The following is a 25,189-nucleotide window of genomic DNA, read 5'->3' as shown; positions in this document are numbered from 1 at the left end:
TACATATTTAAAGAAATACAAAAGTTTTTATTTTGTATTCTGTAATACTGTCTTTTTTTTTTCTTTTTTTCTTTCTTTCGTGAGCAAATAGTAGAATTTACCTCATCGTGAGAAAAAAAGGTATAATGCTTTTTATGCATGGAGAAAAATAATGATTTTGATTCTCTTAGGCAATTTGGCACTGATACATTCTTCTTAAATCTGAGGTTAATTGTAAAAATCAAAGGTAAGGTATCAGATTAAAGGTGAAAGTTTTTGTTAACTCGGTTAATCATTTTTTTCTCTTCCAAATTCTACTTGTTTTAAGTTTTGTGACTGCAAATTTTTCTTTGTTAGTTGTCCTTTATCTTGAATTTTTAATTAATTAATCGGTTAATGCTTTGTGTTTTAAACTTGATTGTGTCATGTAAAGTTTGGAAAACAGATAAAAAAAACTAATATTTGTTTTATCTGAAACTATTTTCTGTTGCAGGTTAATCAAGAAACTATTGGTAGATTTCCTGGTACTTTACAACAACCTGAGTGTAATGAAACTATCACCATGACTACAAATGCTCCGACATCTGCCGATGCTTGTTTGAGCATAGTCCACAGTTTAATGTGCCACAGACAGGGCGGTGAATCGGAAAGTTTTTCTAAAAGAGCTATTGAGAGTTTGGTTAAAAAACTTAAAGAAAAAAGAGATGAACTTGACAGTTTAATTACAGCTATCACCACAAATGGTCAACACCACAGTAAATGTGTGACTATTCAGCGAACTTTAGATGGAAGATTGCAGGCATGTTTGATATTGAATTCTTAATGTTTTTTTATATGTATATATATATTTTTTCCAACTAAATGCTTGAAATTGCTAATGTGTTTAGAACGGCTGTTGCTGTGTCCAACTTAAGGAATTCAAAAAGTTAAATCAGTTTTATTTTCTTTTTTTGTAAACAATTTTGTGTTAAGTAAAATGCTTGAGAAGAAATCTTTTAATTGTAATGAGAGATATCTCCAGTGCTCTGTCTGTTTATGTTTTTAATTCTATCATTTTCATTGGAAAGAAAATGTTTATTAAATGTATATTGGGAAATAGAGAATCTGACTGGTGTTATTTAGGCAAAACAATCTAAAATTCAGTGAAAAATATTCTCTGAGATTTTAAAAAGCTATAAAAATTTTGAAGTGCCAATGTGAATTAGATATTTGTTTAAATTTTAATTTTTTATGTTATAGATAATGTATCTTACAGAATTACTTGAATTGTTGATAAAAATAAATTATTATTATTAAGTAGAGAATTATGTTACATGGAAATTATGAACTTTATTGCGCAAGAGTCATCTGTCAAACAATTGTATTTTTTAAAAAATCAAGGCAATTTGGGATTCGCACCACTGGGTCTGTGTCACAGAACTTGTCTGATAACTCGCACATGCGATTTTATTTTACTCAGGTCCAGGTAAAAAAATATTTAATCTAAATAAATTTATATAAAAATGTAGTGTATGTAGAAAATATAAGAAATGTAGTTACAAGATTGTAAAGCTAATTGTTATGATGTGTCTAAAAGGGAAGAAAAAAAAATTTTTTACCCCAAAAATATACTTAACTTTTTATATTATAACTTTATTAAAATATATTATAACTTTTATTTAAAAAAAAACCAAATTTGCTACTAAAACAAAAATTTTTGTTCATTCTTGCTATAAATGCATATTTTAAAATATTCAACATTATATTTAATCTAAATTTGGATCTATTTTTTATTTTCTGTTTTATCTCTTTACTCATATTTTCTTATTTTTGTATTTGAAACTAGTGTTGCTAGGTTCTATTTGTCATATCTATTAAAAAATTTGAAAAACTGGTATAAATGTGATTGGGTGTGGTGGAGTGTTATGGCTATTTTGTTCTTGTTTTCAAAGTGCCAATTTTTTATCATTTGGCCGAACTCCTATTCTTTAATGTTTTAGAAAAGTTGAATCTGTTTTTCTATATCCTTTTTGCACTAATTTTAAAAAATTTTCTCAGTGCACAAAGAATTGATTCACACAAATTTTAGTATGATGACATTCTATAACTTTTGCAATGAATCATCTCCAGGAGCAGTATCTTAATTAACTCAAACTTTGAGTGATAGAGCACCATCAAAAACCACTAAATATCTCAGTGTTGGTGAATTAAATCATTGCCTTAGTTGTCTTAAGGAAGAATTTGAAGAAGGTTGTTAGATATGTTATGCTCTGACCCAGTAGCAGAATCACAGCGACATTGTCACAGAATGTTGCACAGAGTTCGTGCAGGAAGAATTTTCTTTAAGGAAGAAAAAAAAAATAATTGTTTTTCCTTTTGCAGAAATTTTCACATTTTTTTTTCTCTCTAGAATTTAAAAGATGCCTTTTTCGCACATCGGAGAGGAAAGAAATTTTTGTGATTTTTCTATTTTTATTTGAAAAGAATGAAAAAAGATTAATGAAGTAAAAATTTTCTTTTCTGCAGAAATCATTCTTTGATGTGCTCACTTTGCTTCAAAATTCTAGATAATCCATGCGTTATTTCAATGGTTCTTTCCACAGATATTGCTTCGAATTTTTGCTTTGTTTTGTTCCAAATTCCGATGTCCTTCATTTGCTTAGTTATTATTTATATTCCTATGTATTTTAAAAATATACCAATATTATCATGGCATGCGAGATTTAAATCGCAGATTCAAGAAATCGTTTTTTGATGCGCCCGACATTCTCTTTAATCCATATGGTATTTCAATCGTTCTTACGACAGTTATTGCTAAGAATTTTCACACTTAAAAAGAAAGAAATCCCTATGTTTTTTAAACAATTTAATTATATGCAAAACTCAAATTAATTTTTTACTTTTAATGTGACGATTTCATCGTTTTTTCGACTTTTTATTGCTTGTGCTACAGAATTCCACAGGGTTTTTAAACTTCTGGTAATTTCTCAGTTAATATTATTTCTACACGTAAAATTTAAATTGTCCATTTAAGTAATCACTGTTTGACACGCTCACTTTATGCCGATCCTATCGTAAATCCATGCAGTGTTTGGTTGTAGTTTTGTCAGTGATTGATATTGATTTTCACGTGGTTTTTAAGTATCCCGATATATTTCTGACACTATGGGAAGTTCGAATCACGCTTATGAATATTTAATTTTTAAAGCAATGATTCTACTGCTTTTTTGGGGGGGGGGATTTATTTCACACAGTTTTTAAAATCCCATATTTTAAATAGGATATTATAACAATGTGTCAGCTTATTGCAACAATCAAATCTGGAGACGAAACATTCATTTAGTACCCCTTCATGAAGAGTCCGATTCGCTTGATTTCACCGTCGATCCTATTTTCCATAATCACTGCTAGAGATTACACAATTTTTTATTTTTTTATGCCATTATGATTTATGAAATTCGAAAAAGGAAATAATTAGTGTGCTTTCTTCGTAAAAAATGTTAGAATATTGCTCATGATATTATAATTAAAAAAAAAAATATTGCATATTCGTTTAAAAATTAAATGCAATTTTATTTTATTCAACTCTGTTTTTTTTATCTATAAGCACAGCGTTTCTGTTACTTTAAATTTATTTGGTAACATGTATATTTCTTATTATTCGAAGCATCTTGCAGAAAGATATTAGTGCTTGAGAAGTTTATTGCAGAAAGCCCCAAAAAATTATGCCACAGGATGCTCTGATATCATGCACATTAATACAGTAAAACTTCTTTTTCTGAAGGGGGGAAAAATTTCTAATCATACCATTTTAGGCCTACTAACTCTCAAGCTCGAGTCTCCTGTCTTTGGCATCCAATCACAGAACCTCATTTCTAAGTAATTTCTCTTTATTATTTTACGCTAAATGTATGAATCGGTGGATCCATGAACACTTTGCATTCAATCCCCTAGCTCCTCCTTTTTTTTTTCTTCTTCAGATCAGCAGTTTTATAATTTTAATAATTCTTTTTTTGTAGTAATGTTTCTAAAATTTTTGCTTGGAATGTCTGATAAACAATATATATATATATATTAAGGTTGTAACGAATAGTGATTTGGTCGAATACTGAATATTCAAAAAAGATTTCGGACAAAAAGCATTATTTGAAAATATATATATATATTTATGTATGAATAAGTTTAGTCATTATTGAAATATAATCAAAACTTAGCTGTGTTATTGGCATGAAGTAAAGGCACTAAAGCTTTAGTAGAAATGTTTATGATAATAAAGATAATTAAAAAAAATTAAGATAAGTAAAAAAACTGACTAACAGCAACTATTTAAAAGAAACTAAAGTTGCGAAGTTTAAAAAAAGGAAAATTTTAAAATGTATATATATTCTTAATTCTTGAAACAAAACTTAATGCCAAAGATGAATTAAAATTATCCATAAAAAATCCACACAAAAATTATCCATAAAAGTCAAAAGAGGTAATGCCTATCAGAAACATTTTTAAAAATGTAGCATTGTCATAAAAACGAGCATAAAAAATATTATATACTTATGCAAAACAGAAAAAATAAAAATCTTAATTTTTGAAAGAAAATTTTCTCTTCTCAGTTTTCCAATTAACATATTTTTCAGGAAGTGAAGACACGGTCTAATAGATACCCTCTTAATTTTGCATCATAAGCATAAAAACAAAAGTTTTCAACAAAAAAAAAGCTAGGTAGAAACAAAAACAAAAATCATTCTTAATTTTTAAATAAAAAGTTTAAACATTAAAATCTCAATTTAACTTTTTCAAATTTTGCTTTTTAGAAAAAAGGACCATAAAAAAATTATGTACATTATAAACCCTCTTTAAAAAATGCTGTCATAATAAAAACACTGATAAAAAGAAAATGAATGCAAAAGAGAAACAGAATGAAATTATTTTTACTTCTGAAATATAACTTTAGTATTGTGAATCAGAGTTTTCTATGTTACCAGTTTTCTGTCTTACCTTACAGGAAAAAAGTGATAAAAGAATAAAGTTTATTAGAAACGCTCTGTTAAAATGCTGCACTATAGTTGAAACAGGAAAATAGGCAAAAATGAAACCAATAAAAAATAATTCTAAATTTTTAAAATATAAAGTGTTGAAGAAATGGCAAAATTTACTTGCATGAATAAAAATAATAAAAATTTAAATATCAGCAACAAAACTCATTGTTCAGTGTAAAGTAATCAAGTTTCAACTCTTTAAATTTCAATGTTCCATTTGTCTTTCAGAACATAAATTAACAAGTTTTTGAACATAACAAACATGTGTGAAAACAATTACCAGTAATGTATAGATAAAAATACGATTTTTGATTATTCTTTTATAAATCTATTGAAATCCCCCCCCCCCTCGAAAAAAATATTTAAAAAAATTTTCCTAATAATACTTTGCCGAATATGTAGCCTAACTTTCCGCCAAATATTTGTTACATCCCTAATATATAGTTTTTCCGTATTAGTAGAATTATTTTTTTTTTTTAATTACAAGAAGTTAGTAGAACAACAAAATAGCGGCAGGAAAAGTAAAGCCTATCGTGTGTTGATCAAGTTTGTGCTGGTGGTGTTGGCCACTCCTTGTAGCAAAGTGACCAGTGAGAATGAATGCAGACCTAATTCTATTTTTTTTTATCAAAACAAACAATGAAAAATTTCTCAATCATAAAGGCGAACCAGAAAAAGCTTTCAGAAAAAATGCTTAAAAATTCTATTATCATTTAGTTTGTTTTAAAACTAAATGAACAATTTAGTTAGGTATTTTAATATATTATAATTTAAGAGTAAAAGTGACTCTGTGAAATTGTTTTTGTTATTATTTTGCTACACCATGGCCATGTCACAAAAAGTCTCCAACTTTTATATTTTTTGTGGTTAGCAGGTGTATTTTTAACTGTTTCAGTATAATTTAACAATAACAGTGTTATGTACATGGAATATAACTAGTTATGAGAAAAGTATTCTGAGACGACTTAACGCGATATCATTGCAGTGTCAAGTGATGTTTTTGATAGCAACACCACTCGAGTTTTCTGATACCAATACAACAGGCCTGCTTTTTACATTATACACCTTTTTGTTAATTTATTCCATTAAAGGTTGCTTAGTATAAAAGTAGAAATGAATTTTTTTTAAAATTATGTTGCAGGTATTGTAGATAACTATGACTTCAAATAATAATTTCCTTTCTTTAACCCTCCCTGCATTGAGTCCCTGGATAAAATTGAACAATATTTTTCCTACAATGCACTATTTTTCCATTCAGAGAAACTGGTTTTTTGTTGCAGGAAAGCCTGCATCTGAAAGTTCAGAAAAAGTTAGAATTAATGTTCTGAGGGTTAATTTTGATACATAATTTTGACATGCTGTTTCCTAAAAATAAATTTGGTATGAAAAATAGCTTTGAATAGTTCTTTATATGTGTCATGTATGTGATATAAAACGAAACTTTCAGAAAATAGGCTAAGCTATTCATAGCATATTGCTTTAAAAATGTAAGAAATAAGAATTTCCATAGTATTTAATATAAAATGAAGTTTGGTTATTTTAGAATCATTATTTATGCATTAAGTTTAAACTAATGTAATTAATAATTAACTAATGCTTTGCATAAGCTTTTATTAATGTATTTATACTGTTGCTACTCAAAGTCAGGGGTAATTGTATTCTGGGTGTACCTCGGAATTCTGAGTTTCTCGTATCATCCTTCTAGATAATAAAAAAAAACTAGGAGCAGGACATATGATTTTTCCACAAATTTCGCGTGATTTTGTGCATTTTAAGACCATTGATTTGAGGATTTCCGTGAATCAGAACTTATAATCTGGCAAAAGTTCCACAATCTAAAATTTAAATTTCAAAACTTTTGCTAAATCGCATTGAAGAGACGTTTACATAAATATTATTCTTCCGCCAATTTGTTTTTTTAGGTTTGTTGGATTATCGACAGCTTTAGTATTTGAAACTACACTGGAATCCGCTAATATCACGATTCATGTTCATGCTATTTTAATATTAAACATCGATATTTGAATTAACCTGACTTAATAGTTACACATTTTGAATCGTATTCACGTAATTTTAAAATTGCACATGGTGATTCGTACTTAAGTGATTTAAAAATCCAATTATGTGGTTTGCATTTAGGTGTGTTTGTATAATTAATTTTGTGATTCATATTCATGCGAGTTTAAAATCAAATGTCGCTATTCATATTTACGCATTTTTAAAATATTGATTTTAGTATTTACAAGTGATTTAAAAGTTACACATTGAGAATCATATTCACTCAATCTAAAAATCACACATCGGGATTCTTATTTATGCGATTTTAGAATCCAATGAAGCAATTTGTATTTTTGTGTACTTAAATTCCAATATCGCGATTTGTATTTTCTTGTTCTTAAAATTCATTATCATGAATCATATTCTGTGATTTTAAAATCCAATAACGTGATACATATAAGAAAAGTTTTTTCTTAAATTAGTTACTGAAAAGGTGTGATATTTTTCATCTGTAGGTAATTTAATGTACATTGATATCGTTATATCAAGTTTTTGCATATAAAATTTTCAGGTTTTTCTCTTTGTGTTACAATCACTTCTGCAAAATATCTATAAATACTTTAATTTCATTGCTTAAATCTATGAATTCTTTTTTTTTTTTTAAACCCTTCTAAATCATTGATTTTAATCTAAATTGACTGACCAGCACCTTGCCCAATGAAAATAAAAACTGCTTTTTTAAAATCAGTTTTCTACATAAGCTTCTGCAACTATTAAGATTCCAGAATTTAGCCGACTGATGACTAATGACTTTTCTAAACTTTTTTGTACAAACGTGGTACCAATTGGTACTCCATTCATTGTAAATGGTAACTTTCTTTTACAAATTTTGTTATTCAAACATTTTTAATTGTAGAATGTATGTCCCTGAAATAATTAATTGTTATCTCATAATACTCTTTTAAATAAGATTAAAAATGTTTTCATTGTTTCACAGGTCGCTGGAAGAAAAGGTTTCCCCCATGTAATATATGCGCGCATTTGGAGGTGGCCAGACCTGCATAAAAATGAACTGAAACATGTAAAATTTTGTCAATTTGCGTTCGACTTAAAATGTGACAGTGTTTGTGTTAATCCATACCATTATGAACGAGTGGTCTCTCCTGCAATAGGTAACTGAATTCTCATTCCACTTTATAAGTGTTTATAAAAAAACTTTTAAGTACAATTGTTTCAAAGTCAATTAACATCAGATTTTAGATTGATTTGAATTTCAACTCCCTATAACTTTCGAGTAGGAGATTATGATAGGTTTAGGAAACTATGGGTACTTAACAGGACGCAATTTTGTCGACATGTTTTTTTCCCCACTTAAATATTAATTAACATACGAGAGCTAGAAAGATTACGATGACTTCGTGGCTTAGGCTCTGAACTGAATTATTAGGAGCCATGGTATTTAATCCCCAAAGGTAGCTCGAGGCCCACCCAGCCTCTAATCCATGTGTACCAGCTTGTCTGGGAAGTAAAGGTGGACTGTACAAAATGCTGGCATTCATGCCGATAGTCTCTCTAGATAGATAATAGTTCTCTAAATTTCACTTATTAAAAAAAAAGTTTTTATCATCAGATTGATAAATTGTTTGTTTTCTTTTGTTTCTAAACTTGTTTTTGACGTATCAGAATTTTATAATTCTATTTTAATTTTACACTTCATTAATCTAGGATAATTAATGAAAATTTTCTTTTTTGCTGAAATATTGGGTTAGGGAGATTTCTTATCGAAAGAGACAAATAAAATTATTTGTTTTAATTCTTCCGCTATAAACAATCAACGGACATGATCTTAAGATTTCTACTGTGAGAAGAGGGTAGTAATGACTCCGTGTGCTGAAGGTACAGATGCTGAGAAAACATTTATTCAATTAGTCACCCTTTCTCACTCAGCTGTGGTTGAAAAGGAACAACTAAGGAAGGGAATGATTGATAATATTTAGTACAAGACTCTTACATTTCCTGACTGTGTAGGGAACTAATGATTATTTTTAAAATGATGGTAAAGATATTTCAAAAAAGGCAGAAAAATCGTAAAATTTTACAAGGAAAAAAAATTTAAATGGCGAGGAAATGTATCGAATTCCGTTCCTGTTATCTTGTTTTCGGATAAAGGGTTCTGTATTGTATTACTATTTCTTAAAGAATAATATTGTCAAATTATTTACAGTGTAAAGATTGTGCTATATTTTAACTGTTCATTTTTTTGTTATTTTCTAATTAAAGTTTGGAGGTGTGTAATTAAATAATTTATTAATTAAAACTATTTTTAATTTTATAAAATAATTATTATTTTTTTTTGTATTTAAACTCAAAATTATTATGACATTTTTGATTGCTAGTTTTCCTGGAGTTCTTTATTTAAATTTTAAAGAAATGCTTAGTAGTTGAAGGTAGCAGGAGTGGGCTGTTGTGTGCAGTGAACACAGTTTTTAGAGATATTGAAATTAATCTCTGATCTCTACGGATTAGTTATTTCATTATTAATCAAGATATTTTAAAAAAACGTTAATGCTAGAAAAGAGTTCTTTTTTTAAAAAAAAGAATTAATCTAAATATAAAGTTTATCGCATTAAATTCTTCACATAAGCAATAAAATATTACTGTGTAAAATTATTGCTACACACTATGGTTAATATGGTAAACTGAGAAAGACCAGTCTTTAAAACACAGCACTTATTGCTAAATTTTATTGCAATTTATTCAAAAAAGTTTGATGCAATTTTTTATTTTAGATTTGTCTGGTCTAACGCTACAAACTCCCGGTAAGTTAATTCATATTCTTTAATTATTGCTTACTATTTTATGTATTGTACCTAGTCTTATATTAACAGTTCAGGAGTGTATTCTGCCCATTACGGTTTCTATTTTTTTATTACTTTTATCTACATTTGTGTGTAATTATTTTTTATAATAAAGAGACTCTAATCTTTAGTTAGTCAAGAGACTCTGGCTGCAGTTAAAACTCCTTTAAAATTATACTGTTTATTATAAAGTGTAATGGCTCAGTGATTAGAGCGCTGAACTGTCATTGTAATGGACTGTAGTTTGATCCCCAGTGGCGAGTTAAAGCCCATCCAACTTTAAATCGATAAGTCCAGCATGTTTAGGAAATAAAGGTGGCCTGTGCGCAATGTTGACCACATCACCACAACTATACCATTGGTCATGAAATTATGATTTAACATTATCAATGAAAAGTTAATCTTGACAGCATGTTATTGAGGAATTCCTTCATTTTAGATTTTAAAAAAAAGCAATGATTTCTATAAAATGTCATTAGTTTGTCCCCTTATCCAGTATTTTAAACAATGAAATCCATATTTTAAAATTTTGATTAATTTCTTAATTTTCAGAATGACATGCATACCTGCCAAGTCTCCTATTTTTGAATAAAGTCTCCCGTATTTTATGATTATCTCCCGTTTACCCGAATATTCTCAAATTGTTTCCAGGGTTCCCACGGTCCTTGAAAGTCCTTGAATTTTTTTTTTTTTTTTGCTAAATTTAGGTCCTTGAAAGTGCTTGAAAAACGTCTTAGGACCTTGAGAAACTTGATAGGTCCTTGAATTTGTCCAATACTGCCGGCGGCCCTTTTTATAAAACACCCGCGGATCTTTCTCATTCTTTCTGTTTTGTTCCCGAGCTCTCTCACCTGGTTTTTAACGCCGCCATTTCTAACCGGGCCTAGCGTCTTCGTGTCTGCCAAGCGCGCGGAGCACAGCAGACAATCAATGCGTTCGGGGCGAGACTCCACTTCATCTTCTGTCGCATATGCTTAGATCTTCTTTTTTCTTATCGAAACTGNGTGAACTGAGAAAGAGCAGTCTTTAAAACACGGCACTTATTGCTACATTTTATTGCAATTTTTAATAAAAAAAATCTGATGTAATTTTTTATTTTAGATTTGTCTGGTCTAACGTTACAAACTCCCGGTAAGTTAATTCATATTCTTTAATTATTGCTTACTATTTTATGTATTGTACTTAGTCTTAACAATCCATGAGTGTATTCTGCTTCAATTTTTTTATTACTATTATCTATATTTATGTGTAATTATTTTTTATGATAAAGAGACTCTAATCTTTAGTTAGTCAAGAGACTCTGTCTGTTAAAAAAACTGAAACCGTTTATTAAATATATATGTATATATATATATATATTATAAACCACGATGGCTCAGTGATTAAGGTGCTGAGGACTGTAGTTTGATCCCCAGTGGCGAGTTAAAGCCCATCCAATTTTAGATCAATAGGTCCAGCATGTTTAGGAAATAAAGATGGCCTGTGTGCAATGTTGACCACATCACCACAATTATACCATTAGTCATGAAATTATGATTTAACATTAACATTGAAAAGTTAATCTTGACAACACGTTATTTGAGGAATTCCTACAATTTAGATTTTAAAAAAAGCAATGATTTCAATAAAATGTAATTAGTTTGCCCCCTTATACATTTTTTTAAACAATGAAATCCATATTTTAAAATTTTGATGGATTTCTTAATTTTAAGAAGGACATGCATACCTGCCAAGTCTCCTGTTAAAGTCTCCCATATTTTATGATTATCTCCCGTTTACCCGTATATTCTCAAATTTCTCTGTATTTTATGACGAACATTTTTTTAAAAAAATGTTTTAGCAATAAAATATTTGTTAATGGCAAAAATTCTTCTCCTACTTCTGAACAGATAAAGCTATGACCTGTTCCGGTATTCTTGCACATTGCCGCACATACCAAACTGGATGTGGTGAGAATACTACTGTGAGTCATTCATTCAGTGAATCATTTTTTTTCCGATAACGAATGCATTATTAACTTTTGAAAATTTGGTCATTACCAGTCATCAGAACAAAAATGTATTTCTGTTTTCAGAATCATTCATTATTGGTGACAAATGGGCAACTAGAAAATAAAACTGGAAATAAAGGACAGTTAAAAAATATTACGCATGTTGGGGTTGAGCAGTATCGACTGCCAAACCTTGTGAGAAGTGTGGAGGTGGCGGGTTTTAATCCTGTTTAACCTTGGATATTTTTGTGATGCCCTTCTCTAAATTGTTCTATCTGTCCTACTTGACAAAGGTTTGTAAGCCTAAATTGAGCACACAAGCCTGCAAATGTATGTAATTTCAATAAAACAATTACAGATGTTATGTTATGGATCCCGTGCATTCCGCATAGCAATGCTGAGTGCAAGCATTACTATGATTTCCTGTAAAGTAAAAAAAAATTGTGACGAATTTTGCTCCTCACTTTCTGATGAAAAGTAATTTCTCTGGTTACTGTTATGAACAGAACTTAGATTTTTAAAAAAAAATTCCTATGCACGACCAAAATCAGCTACTTATGTTCGAAATAGAATTATGTAAAAATTCTGTAAAATGAAGTTAATTGTTTAGAATTATGAAAATTATTTTGATCTGTTGAGTGTTAATAGTTTAATGGTTTAAAAAAAATTTCTTTCAACTGAGATCTATATACATATTTTTTACTGAGTTAAATGTAAGTGCTCATATTAGTTCTAATTTTGTATTTCTCTTTTTGACTTACATGTTTATGTATGATGTATCAAAACTGTACATGTAGTCCAAAAAATATTGCTAGTAAAATCTCTGTAATTTTAATTCTCCAATGTTGGCGGGTATGGACCTCATGGCAAAATTGGTAGGAAAACCAATTTTCTTAAGCTTACTACAGGGAACAAGTAATCTTTTTCACTTTTTGCTTTACAGTAGAAGCATGCAAACTTTTAAAAACTAATGTTTAAAAAAATACCAAAAAAACTAACTATAAACATAAGCTTGTTTTTAATGTATGAAATTCTCAAAAATAAAAAAACTTGTCTTTTTTTTATTAATTTAATTTATTTAAAATATTGTTTTTAAATTTTATGACACAGGTGAAAACCAAATGGTGAAAAATGAGTATGGTGAATTAGAATGTGGACCAAGTGGCATGCAAACAATTCAACATACTCCACAGACTGTGCAGCATCATCCTGCTCAACCACAGACTGATGCGTTTGGGAGACCTCTCATTGCATCATCTCAAGGTATTCACCTTAACATAAATAAAATAGAATGGGATCGAGTATCCCTATCCTTTTATGGCGAGACTCTTTAATTTTTCTGTCATTTCTTTGAAAACCATGTGTATTTTCATGTTGATGTATGAGTTTTGGTTTCTGATTTAGTTAATATACAATTTGTATCAGGGTTGGGGTTTTGGACGTCCTAAACTGGTTTTGGACAGGACACGTGGGTTTTACTGTCTTAAACTGGGTAAAACTGTCCTAAACTGGGTAAAACTGTCTTAAAGTGTCCAAAACCTTGAACTTTTGTAAAAGGTAAAAATTCTATAGGTGTAACCATTGTACACATAATAATTACATGTATCAATAAATATTTGATATTTTTTATACAATTTACTATAACTTATTAAAAGAAAATAATATAATATAATAGGAAAAGGTTTATAATTTTTGAAGCTCCACAATTCATTGAACAACAAAAGTGAATACCTAATCCTTTAAATATAAATATGCTTTTAATACTGATAAATAATATTTTTGCATAAGGATAAATATGGCAATATTAAAAAATAATAATTTTTCTTAAAAAAAAAACTAAATTTGTTCAAAAATTAACCTTTTATTTTTCACAATATTTTTTTAAAAAAATGTTATAATTTCTGCATCACAGGATGATAAAAAAGACATCTATTTTTAAAAAAAATGTTTTTAAATATAAATATATTAATTTAAATTGAAAATACAAAATAACTGAAAAATGTATTAACAGTTTTGAAGGGCATAACATCAGTTTCAGTTACTGACACTGGTGATGTATCACCACTATGCTAAAAGAATTGAACATGAATGAAATAAAAGTATTCTTGAATAGTACTATAGATAAATAAACCTGTTTATGACGAACCAAGCACTTAGTCCCTAATATTTTAACCTGTATGGCAAGGCCAAACTTCAGTTATGTACTATTGAATGAGAGGACCAATTGAACTTGATTACTGATTAATCTTCCTTTGTTTAAATTGAAGAGTCAAACAATATTAATAAAACATTATACTTTTAAAAACAAATATTCTCTAGTATATTTAATTATCAATATGTTATTAGTTCTATGTTTATTTTACCTCTTAAATATTGTTCAGATAAAATTGTGAGATAATTTGAGTAAAAGGGTTTAGGACAGTTTTGGACAGGACGGTTTAAACCAGGGTTTAAACCGTGGATTAATCCCTTCTGTCCTAAACCTTGCCAACCCTGATTTGTATGTGTTACCTTTTATTATTTATGTGATTTTTAAACTTTGTCTAAAACATAAAACGCTTTCAACAAAAAAAATTATTGAATATTATTTCTATGATACGATATTTAATATTATTAGAATAAAAAATAAAATATCTTTGATTCTCCTTAAATTATTCAAACTCAACTATACAACATACAATAGTTTTTTGTTTTTTCACTATTACAGTCGGACCTCTATTTAACGAAGTCGCTAAATCCCGATAATAAGTTTGTTATATGGAAAATTCGTTAAATAGAAAATCACATTTTGAAATACTTAAACAACGCGAAACAAGTTTTAATTTCATAAACACTAGACATAATTAAAATAGCAATAGATACACAATAGCAATAGATATAGATCTTGTAAACTAGTATCTACTATTTAATTTATAAATCTTAACCATGGAAGAAATCTGCATGAAAGCAAGAATGGAGCAAAACATTATTCAGTGTTACACTATCATGCTACATACATTTTAAACATACATTACCAGATGCGTTCTTAAGTTTAATTGTTACTTATAAAATCCGTTAATTTTGTCTGAGTTTTTCGCTTAAAATGCAAACTAAAAGAGAAACGGATTTTACTTCTTTCTCTAAGTGCTAAGTGGTTTCAAAAATTTATTCATGGTCATTTCCCCCATAAAATGTGGTAACAAGTTTGAAATGTTCTGAAATATTTTGGGAAATAAGGAAAGTGGATCTCAAAGAAAAGTTTGTTAAATAGAAAATTCACTTCGTTATATGGAAGTTATTTTACGAAGAAATTTCTAAAATGTTCTTGGTTCCTCGAAAAAAATCGCAAAATAGAGAAATTCGCAAAATGGAAGTTCGTTAAATAGAAGTCCGACTGTATTTTATTATTTCACTATTATCATAACTTTGTAGTAAAATTACAAGTACCTATACATTACTTTAAGATATTTGTAAAAATATTTTTTTTCTCTTTCATTATATTCAAAATTCTTAAAATTTAAATCCAAATTATAAATAACATGAACAATGCAATGTTTAATTAAGTAAATAAAAATAATTTTTTTGTACTAAATAATTTTTAAAAACGAAATTTTTAATTATTTAGCATATACTTGAATCTGATGTCCTTCAAAACACAGTTGAATTTTATTGGTTTGTTGAAAATTGTATGAGACAATGGCATTTTATGTAAAGTAATAATTTTTTATTGATAAAAACTTTTTTTTTTAAAAAAAATTACAAAATATTAGCCAGCCTAGTTTTTTGACCAATTTATCTATCTTAAATTTTATTGGCTTAATGTAGATAGAGAAAGTTGTTATGGTGTTCTCGAATAATTGTTTTCAATTATCTTAAAACAAACTCATAACTAACTTATCTTCTGATCGATTAACTTATATTTCTATTCTGTATTTATATTGCTCTTAAAATCAACTGTTATTTTTATAGTAAATATGTAGGTAGAAAATAAACATATGTCCACACTTGCCAACCATCTTCTGGATTTTGACCGGTATCTCTATACTTTTTGTTTTCTTTGCCATATCTGGATTGAACCCAATGATTTGCAGATTTTATTGTTAAAAACACTCAACTTAAATTTATTGATTTGAAAAATTATAAGAAAGCAAAAAAGACAAGATTCCTGGCTCAACTTTTAAAAAAGAGGAAGACTGCATGTGAGGAGGTATTTAGTGTAGTTACCAAGACACATACACTTTCTTTGTCAATTATTAAATTAAAATTTAGAGAGCTTTTTGATTGTTAATTCAAAGATGAGAACTTCTTTTGAACAAAACTTTGATGTATTTTTAGGAAAAGTGAAATATGGCAGTCTAAATTTTCTTAAAGAATAAAGAATTTTTGATAATTTTAAATCCATTTCTTTGTATTCTTAGGGTGTGTAAGGAATTATGTATTGTTTTTATAAGTATTAACTATATATGTTAAAAATGAAACATTTTTCAGGAATATATGTTATTTTAAGAAACAAATATAAGTATAGCATAATGATGAATTAAATTTGTATTGAAATTTTTTTTAAAATTTTATTCATAATGTTAGGCTGTTGTTTTGGGATATTTCTCCTCCTTTCTATTTTGGTATGGTTTGCAAGTCTGTGTGTCATTTTTTATAATAACTATAGATTTATAAAAATAAATAATTGTGCCATTCCTTGTTTAGTTGTAGCCTCTGCCATTCCAAGCATCTCACCTCAGGCGCAACAACCAGTGACACAACCACTCTCCATCTGTACGCAACAGCTCCAGTCTGTCGCTACACCCTCAACGGCTTCTCTTTCTACACCACCTACAACACCCTCTGTACCACCTTTATCTACACCTTCTCCAGGATTCTTTTCTCCGGGACAAGAAGCTCAAACTATTTCCCAAAGTAAGAAAACATACTTCAAGTTAGAATTTTTGTTCCCCTCATTTCCCTAATTATAACTGGCGTAAGAGACACGGCCCTAATATAAGTATTGATTTGTTCTACCGCCATCCCAGTGGTAGTGTCGCAGCTCGACTCATGTGTCTCTGGTTGATCGACAATATACTAACGCCATTGCAGCCGATTGTGTTGTATTTTTATGTGACAGTAAGCATTCAAAATGTTTAAAATTATTTCTGATTCAACCAACTGCGAAAGGTCAACCAACTATTACGCAGGTTTTGAACCCAAAGAATGTTAAGCTACCTGAAATGTATTCTCAACTTGAAGTAATTTATGCTGAAAACGGAATGGTGAGAAAGGTGGCTTAACAATTCAATGATGTATGCGCCAATGTTCAGTGATCAAGTTGCAAAAGCTAAATTCGTAAAATAGACTGTTTTCAATATAAATGCTTTATGGAGAGTTCCCACAAATTTCAAAAGCTGTTTAGCGTGAGGTTGTCACAAATTGATTAAAAAACGTTCAGAATTGGTTGTCTTTCTTTGAAGAGGGTTCGTTTCTTGCTACGATAAATGTCTGAACAATGTTGGTACTTATGTAGAATAAAGTTTCTGAAAGGTTTTTTCATGTAAAAGCAAAAAAAGTTTTTAAAAACATTTTTTGTACAGGTTTTTCCTAAGCGGTACTTACTTTACATGCATGTTTTGTAAGCAGTCAGTCCAAAATATTTTTTTCTCAGNGTGATCTGTTTAGTGAGGTGATCTGTAGTACTTGAACAACTTATTGTGCAGCATATTATGACGTCAAGTACTTTTCTTAGAAATTTATCATGTGATGTTTCACCCCCTCCCATAAAACTCAAATTTTTTGTGAAGAACTGTTCATTTATATCTAACTAAAACTTGTGAACGATGAGAACGTGGTGAATGATACTGATGAGGTGATAAAGTTCCTCCAAATCACACAGCAGTATTGAAAATTGAAAACTTTAGACACTATTCCTGACTATTTACAATTTAATTTTGCTTCTGAAACTCCCCCTTATCCTATTTATATGAACTGGAAAAAACTGCTTTCGAATAACGTTGGCAAAAACAAATACAAACTTGTATTAAGATTATTTTGTAAGAAAATAAATTGTCTTAAGGTAAATTAAATTTTTTCTTTGTATAATTCTAGTAAATGCCAAAACAGTATAAATATTAACATTTAATCTTTAGAAACATACTTATTCATATTGTCACTGCAATTTACTTTGCGTTTTAGAATTTTGAAGTTTTTCACTTATACGCCTCTTTCACTTATGCGCTTTTTTCTCTTGGCCCCTTACATCGGTGCATAAGTGAGAGTTCACTGTAGTTAATATGCAGTTTGTATGCGTTTTCTATTATTATTAAACTTTGTGTGAAACATGAAATACTTTCGATAAAGTTTTTGTTGAATATTATTTCTATAATACAATATTTAGAATAATAATAAAATATTTAGAATAATAATAAGAATATTAATAGAATACAATATAATACAATATAATAAGAATACAATATTTAGAATAATAATAAGAATAAAAAATGAAATGTTTTTGATTCTCCTTAAATTATTAAAACTCAACTATACAACTTTTTTCAGAAATAATTTTATGTTTTTTCACTATTATTATTATCACTCTGTTCTAAAATTACAATTTAAGTACCTATACATTACTTTCAGATATTTGTAAAAATATTTTTTTCACTTTCCTGGTATTCAAAATTCTGAAAATTTAATTCCAAATTATAAATAACAATGAAGTTTTTAATTAAGTAAATACAAATAATTTTTTGTTCTAAATTATTTTAAAATCGAAATTTTTAATTATTTAGTGCACTTGAATCTGGTGCCCTTCAAAACACAGTTGAATTTTACTGGTTTGTTGAAAATTGTATGAGACAATGGCATTCTATAAAAAGTGTTAATTTGTCAAAACAAATTTTACAACTTCATTTTTACGAATATGCTTGATTTTGATAATAAAAAAAAAAACTTTCTTTGAGAAAAATTACAAAATTTTAGTAATGCTAGTTTTTTGCCCAATTTATCTAACTTTAATTTTATTCGTGTAATGTAGATAGAGAAAGTTTTTATGGTGTTCTCGAATAATTGTTTTCAATTACCTTAAAACAAACTAATAACCAACTTATCTCCTGATTGATAAACTTATATTTCTATTCTGTATGTATATTGCTCTAAAAAATCAACTGTGTTATTTTTGTAATAAATATGTAGGTGGAAAATAAACATATGCCCACATCTTCTAGATTTAGACCGGTATCTCTGTACTTTTTGTTTTCTTTGCTATTTCTGAATTGAACACAATGATTTCCAGATTTTATAGTTAAAAACACTCCACTTAAATTTATTGATTTAAAAAATTAAAAGAAAGCAAAAAAGACAAGATTCCTGGCTCAACTTTTAAAAAAAAGGGAGGCTGCATGTGAGGAGGTATTTAGTGTTGTTACTAAGACACATACACTTTCTTTGTCAATTATTAAATTAAATTTAGAGAGCTTTTTGACTGTTAATTCAAGGATGAGAACTTCTTGTTTTGAGCAAAACTTTGATGTATTTTTAGGAAAAGTGAAAATAGGCAGTTTAAATTATCTTAAAGAATAAAGAACTTTTGATAATTTTAAATCAATTTCTTTGTATTCTTAGGGAGTGTAAGAAATTATGCATTGTTATTATAAGTATTAACTATATATGTTAAAAATGAAACATTTTTCAGGAATATATATTATTTTAAGAAACAATTATAAGTATGGCATAATGATGAATTAAATTTGTATTGAAAAATTTTTTTAAATTTTATTAAAATGTTAGGCCGTGGTTTGGGGATATTTCTCCTGCTTTTTATTTTGGTATGGTTTCAGGGTGTGTAGCGTTTGTAAAAAGTACTAAAAGGTGCTTTTGGGGGGATTTTGTTTTTAAAAGCTTTTAAATGTGCTTTTTTCAGCTGGCATTTTTAAAAAGTGCTTTTTTTTCACGAAGAATTTTTTTCCCTTCAGTGATATCTGGTGGGTCCCATGCATTTCACGAAAAATTGGGTGTTTGCTACGTAATCATTCACGCGAACTTCATGTAGTGCTAGAGTAAAAGAGTGTGGACAAAGGAAAAACGATTCCTGATTGGTGGAAAGAAAAACTTTACAGCTGGTGGCGAGATTGGAAAATTCGCCATTGGAATAACAGTGAAAATTACCTGCCTCAAAAAATTTATGTTCTACATTAATAAAGGCATGTAATAAGTTCATTACTGACTTTTTTTCAATACGAAATTTCACAGTTACAGTAAATGTAAAAATTATGGCTGAAAATTAGGATCGTTATTAGTTATTTGAATTTATCCTTATTATTACTTACTTGCGTGCATATAAAGTTTTGTTTATCTCATTGTAAAGAGAACAAAGTGATGAAATAACTAATGATTTCATACGAATAAATGTATTTACTTTTAATAAACATAATTTCTATCTAAATTACCTATAAATTTTAAGATTTAAGCATCTTTTCATCAAAACTTCAGAAGTGCAGAGTTTGGCGATATTACTTTGAAATATTGGCGCGTTACAATGTTGGCACTTTCTTTTTTAAAATGCTTAAGTTTGATTTCTAATTGAGTTGTAAAATAACTTTTTTTTTCATGCAAATATAAAAGAATGATTTTACATTATATTTTGTAGAATTTATTTTTAAAAACATTTGATAGATAGTTTTAAAAGGAGATATCTTTTGATAAATTTTACTTATTTTAGCATGATTATTAACTTAGTTGAAGTGTGAAATTTGAAATACCTAAGTGGAATCCTCGCTTTCTTTTTATCTCAATGAATCAAATCAATATTTTTCCTTATCTGAATATATTTTCTAAATACAAACATGTTTAAAAATACCTTTTTTTTTCAGATTAAGGTTCCTATGCTCCATAAGTTATATCTCCTAACTTTTTAATTAAATGTGTTTTTATTATCAAAATTTGTTGCATGACCATGACATTAATAATGTATTATCCATTTTGTATTACAATTCAGTTAAATTCTTCACACACTGTATTTTTTTCCCTCTGAAATGCTTAAATGCAAAGTGAAAGTAAATTAAAACAAAAATATTTATCTCTTCTATGTTTTTAATTCTCCAAAATTTATTTCTGCATAAAAAAAAAATTAGAAAACTTCAATGTAAAACTATTTGTCAGTATTTATGAAGCCATTGTTAAAATTTAAGGTCTAATTTTATTTCTTCTTTCTGTTAATAAGAATTAGAAGTTTTTTAAAATTTATTTGATCTTGTATCATTTATACAGAAAAGTAGGAAAAGGGGTGTATAATATACGTTTATGATACCTTCAAGTTAATTTTTCACAGTTTGTTTTTATCAAAATTTAAAATGATGAAAGTCCTTCAGAATAACACCAAATGAGGAAGAAGCGCCGATTTTGGTGTATCATCTGGCAATCCCCTTGGACAAAAAAATGACGGCAGCACATGCGCTTTTGAAACCGAAACCCGAGTGCTCCAATTCGGATAGAGAATATCAGTTCCTTATGAAATGATTTTCTTTTTAATTTATTTTAATTTTATTCTTGTTTATTTTATTTTAATTCTAACACTTTTTTGACGTAGGGGGTAAGGGTACTTTTGTTCTGAGTTCAGGGTCAAGTTGAATTTACTCGGAGATGTGGGAAAGTACTGATTGTTTCGATTTATGCCCGTTTCTTTTTGGGTCTTTTTTTAACGCTAAAACTGTTTATAAAAAGTTTTGTTTTTCAATAATATCATTGGTTGAATATGAATTTTTTGAGTGCTTGAAAATTTTTGTAAAGTGCTTGAAAAGTTTTTAAAAAGTGCTTATTTTTTATTCAAAGATTTGGCTACGCACCCTGGGTTTGCAAGTCTGTGTGTCATTTTTGATAATAACTATAGATTTATAAAAATAAATAACTGCCATTCCTTGTTTAGTTGTAGCCTCTGCCATTCCAAGCATCTCACCTCAGGCGCAACAACCAGTAACACAACCACTCTCCATCTGTACGCAACAGCTCCAGTCTGTCGCTACACCCTCAACAGCTTCTCTTTCTACACCACCTACAACACCCTCTGTACCACCTTTATCTACACCTTCTCCAGGATTCTTTTCTCCAGGACAAGAAGCTCAAACTATTTCCCAAAGTAAGGAAGCATACTTTAAGTTAGAATTTTTGTTCCCCTCATTTTCCTAATTATAACTGACACAAGAGACATGGCCCTAATATAAGTATTGATTTGTTCTGCCGCCATCCCAGTGGTAGTGTCGCAGCTCGACACATGTGTCTCTGGTTGATCGACAATATTCTAACCCCATTGTAGCCAATTGTGTTGTATTTTTATGTGACAGTGAGCATTCAAAATGTTTAAAATAATTTCTGATTCAACAGGGCTGATTGTGCTCCGGAAAAAATCCGGATTTTTCGCTAGCAGTGATCCGGATGCTTCCGGAGATCGAAGGTCCAGATATTTCAAAAAATCTTATATCGCAGAAGTTTCCGAAAATCAAATTTTCAAAGGTGGAACTTAAAAACACAGTTTATTTGTTTGTAAGGGAGAGCCAGATACTTTATAAGCTTATATTCATGATTAATATTCATTTTTTATCAGTAAATAGTTATTATAATCATAAACTCAAGAAAGAAAGACATATTTGTAAATTTTAATTACTTCTCCTGGTCATCATGGGTATATGTAAGTGGTATAGGTATGTGTAAAATTTTAAATATATGTTAAGTAAACCAAGAAATATTGAGAAAAAGGAGAAAAAAAACTTGCTTAAATTTTTTTCAATTTAAAGTTGTTTTTTTTTTAACTCAAGAAATTTTCCGGAATTTTGACTTGGGCTCACAATCACCCCTGATTCAACCAACTGTGAAAGGTCAACCAACTATTACACAGGTTTTGAACCCAAAGAATGTTAAGCTACCTGAAATGTATTGTCAACTTGAAGTTATTCATGCTGAAAACGGAATGGTGAAAAAGGTGGCTTAACAATTCAATGATGTACGCGCCAATGTTCAGTGATCAAGTTGCAAAAGCTAAATTCGTAAAATAGACTGTTTTCAATATGAATGCTTTATGGGGAGTTCCCACAAATTTCAAAAGCTGTTTTGCGTGAGGTTGTCACAAATTGATGAAAAAACATTCAGAATTGGTTGTCTTTCTTTGAAGAGGGTCCGTTTCTTGCTACGATAAATGTCTGAACAATGTTGGTACTTATGTAAAATAAAGTTTCTGAAAGGTTTTTTCATGTAAAAGCAAAAAAAGTTTTTAAAAACATTTTTTGTACAGGATTTTCCTAAGCGGTACTTACTTTACATGCATGTTTTGTAAGCAGTCAGTCCAAAATATTTTTTCTCAGTCTTTTGTTAATATATAGGTTTCATGCTGAAGTTTTGACTTATGGCATATTATGCAAAATGGGAATATCTAGCATTTTACAAATTGATATCGTAACTTTTATTACGAATATTTTTTTATTGAAAAAAAAAACTGCCTTTTAGTTTTATTGTTTTCAAAATAAAATATATATTTTAGTTTCCTCAAAATATTATTTTTAGATTTTTTTTTTTTAACTGAATGCAGTGAGATCCTTAAATAGGGAGGCTAATGCTTTTAATTTATTCTAATAAAAGCAATTAGGTAAAGTCCTATAGATTAATATTTAAATTAGCTTAATACAAAATGAATTGAGTTGTATGAATTATTCTCTTTATACTCTGATTTTTCATTACATAATTTTTCAGGAAACTGGTATGTAAGGCAAGAAAGAATTTAAATCAAGTAGCAAAAAATAAATAACATTCCAGATTAATCACACTAGCTGTTAACTTCTTGCACTATTTTTTTAAAAATATACCACGCATGCACATTTCTTATATTTGGATTAAAAATTAGATGAATGATTTTCCATATTTTTAAAAAATAGTACAAAAAGTTTTTTTTTTTTTTCAATTAATTATGGTTTTGTTGACAAACTTCTATAACTTTTCGCTTAATTATTCTGCCCCTGTAGCTTTTATACATCATAATTTTTAATAGAATAATTTGGAAAAATGAAATAAGTTTTTCAAATAAAAGTTTTGATGTAGTTCCAATATGCGTCATTATATTGCCATTCATTGTTTTGAAATTTTAGATAATTTTTAAATAGTAGTTAAATCAATGAAATTTAACACTGTTATGCAACAATTTTTTTTATCAATTTTGTGTTGCGAATACTATTTTAGGGCTTCTTATTTCTTGTTCTTTCTTTCTGATTGATTTCTTTATTTTTTTTAAAAAATTGATTTGCTTGTAAAACTTGTTCTGAGTTATTTTCTTCCAAGGTAAGTTAGAAATTCAGGATTGTGATGTTAAATGTTGTGCTTTTTGTTGAGCCATTAATACCAATTTAATGTATATCTGTATATAGACGATTTACTAAGGTGTGTCAAGTAAGTTATATTAACTTCAGTTTTTTTTCTTAAAATTTAAAAAAAAATTTTTTAAAGTAAATTTATTAAAATTTTTAATTTTTCTGAGTAATAACAAAAATTTATGTTGAATTTATAACTTATTTTTAAAAATAAGAGCATTTTACAACTTTTTAGTTAAATTAATCTGAATTATTTTTAAGTATATTGCTGTAATTTACATTCTTCACTACTTGTTTTAAAAAAAAAAGATTTCATAGTTAAAATTTAGTGCTAAATTTGCATTTGAATGACGCTTTTGCTTTTATATAGGAACTTTATTGATCCCCCTAAGAATTTTTCCCTGCTTTTTTAATATTTTAAGGATCAGATTTTCATTACCATGTCTAGGATGTCGATGACATAAACTTCTTGAAAAATACTCTTGACGAATTGGGGAAAAAAATTCTTAAAGCCTTTTTTAAAAAACAACACTTCAAACGTTAAAGAAAGCCTTTCAAATTTTTCATGCTATGTTTTATATCATCTTTTTTTTAAAATAAAAATAAAAATTATAAATCCTAAACTAGATTTATAAATATAAAAAAAGTTATTAAACTAAATATGTAATTAAGGAATAAATGAAGTGAAATTTAAATAAATATTAAATATAAATAAGCATTTATTAATTTCTGATCATAATTTTCAAGAGCATCAGTATTGCATTGTATTGTTTAATATTTTTTGATACTCTTGAAAATCTAATCGTCTTTCTTCCAAAAGCAATATCAACACTTGCTATTGAACGATATTTTAAATACAATATTCAATGCAAAATTCTCTTAAAATAAAAGTTATCTATCAATATTGATAAGAAAAAATCTAGAAAAGGAAAAAGTCTGAAGGAGAAAAATTAAAAAATAATTTTTAAAAAAATACCCTATGGGGAAGGGGAAAAAACGGCCAAAAAGACATTTATCATCAACATACTAGCCCTCGTCAAT

At 28.2% G+C, this 25,189-nt stretch overlaps 1 protein-coding gene across 18 annotated transcripts in view; it reads left to right on the top strand.

Annotated features, from left to right (window-relative positions):
• LOC107442576 (Smad/Smad4 homolog Medea) overlaps nt 1-25,189 on the top strand; it is a 52,375-nt gene that overhangs the window by 4,242 nt on the left and 22,944 nt on the right. For 8 of the 18 annotated variants that reach the window (XM_071177767.1, XM_071177794.1, XM_071177797.1 and 5 more), the window contains 5 exons: nt 473-778; nt 7,987-8,161; nt 10,949-10,978; nt 12,948-13,100; nt 16,521-16,730. In XM_071177767.1, coding sequence (XP_071033868.1) covers nt 542-778; nt 7,987-8,161; nt 10,949-10,978; nt 12,948-13,100; nt 16,521-16,730 — 805 coding nt within the window. In that variant the 5' untranslated portion in view covers nt 473-541. Of the gene's footprint in view, nt 1-472; nt 779-7,986; nt 8,162-9,778; nt 9,809-10,948; nt 10,979-12,947; nt 13,101-16,520; nt 16,731-21,723; nt 21,934-25,189 lie in introns of all 18 variants that reach the window. The other 10 variants (XM_071177778.1, XM_043052633.2, XM_043052631.2 and 7 more) reach the window with 2 other exon arrangements.

Source organism: Parasteatoda tepidariorum, chromosome 1 (genome assembly GCF_043381705.1).
Source record: "Parasteatoda tepidariorum isolate YZ-2023 chromosome 1, CAS_Ptep_4.0, whole genome shotgun sequence".
In the NCBI taxonomy this organism is placed as follows: Eukaryota; Metazoa; Arthropoda; class Arachnida; order Araneae; family Theridiidae; genus Parasteatoda; species Parasteatoda tepidariorum.
Note: the sequence above shows the minus strand (reverse complement) of the source record. Positions and strands in the feature narration are given on the sequence as shown.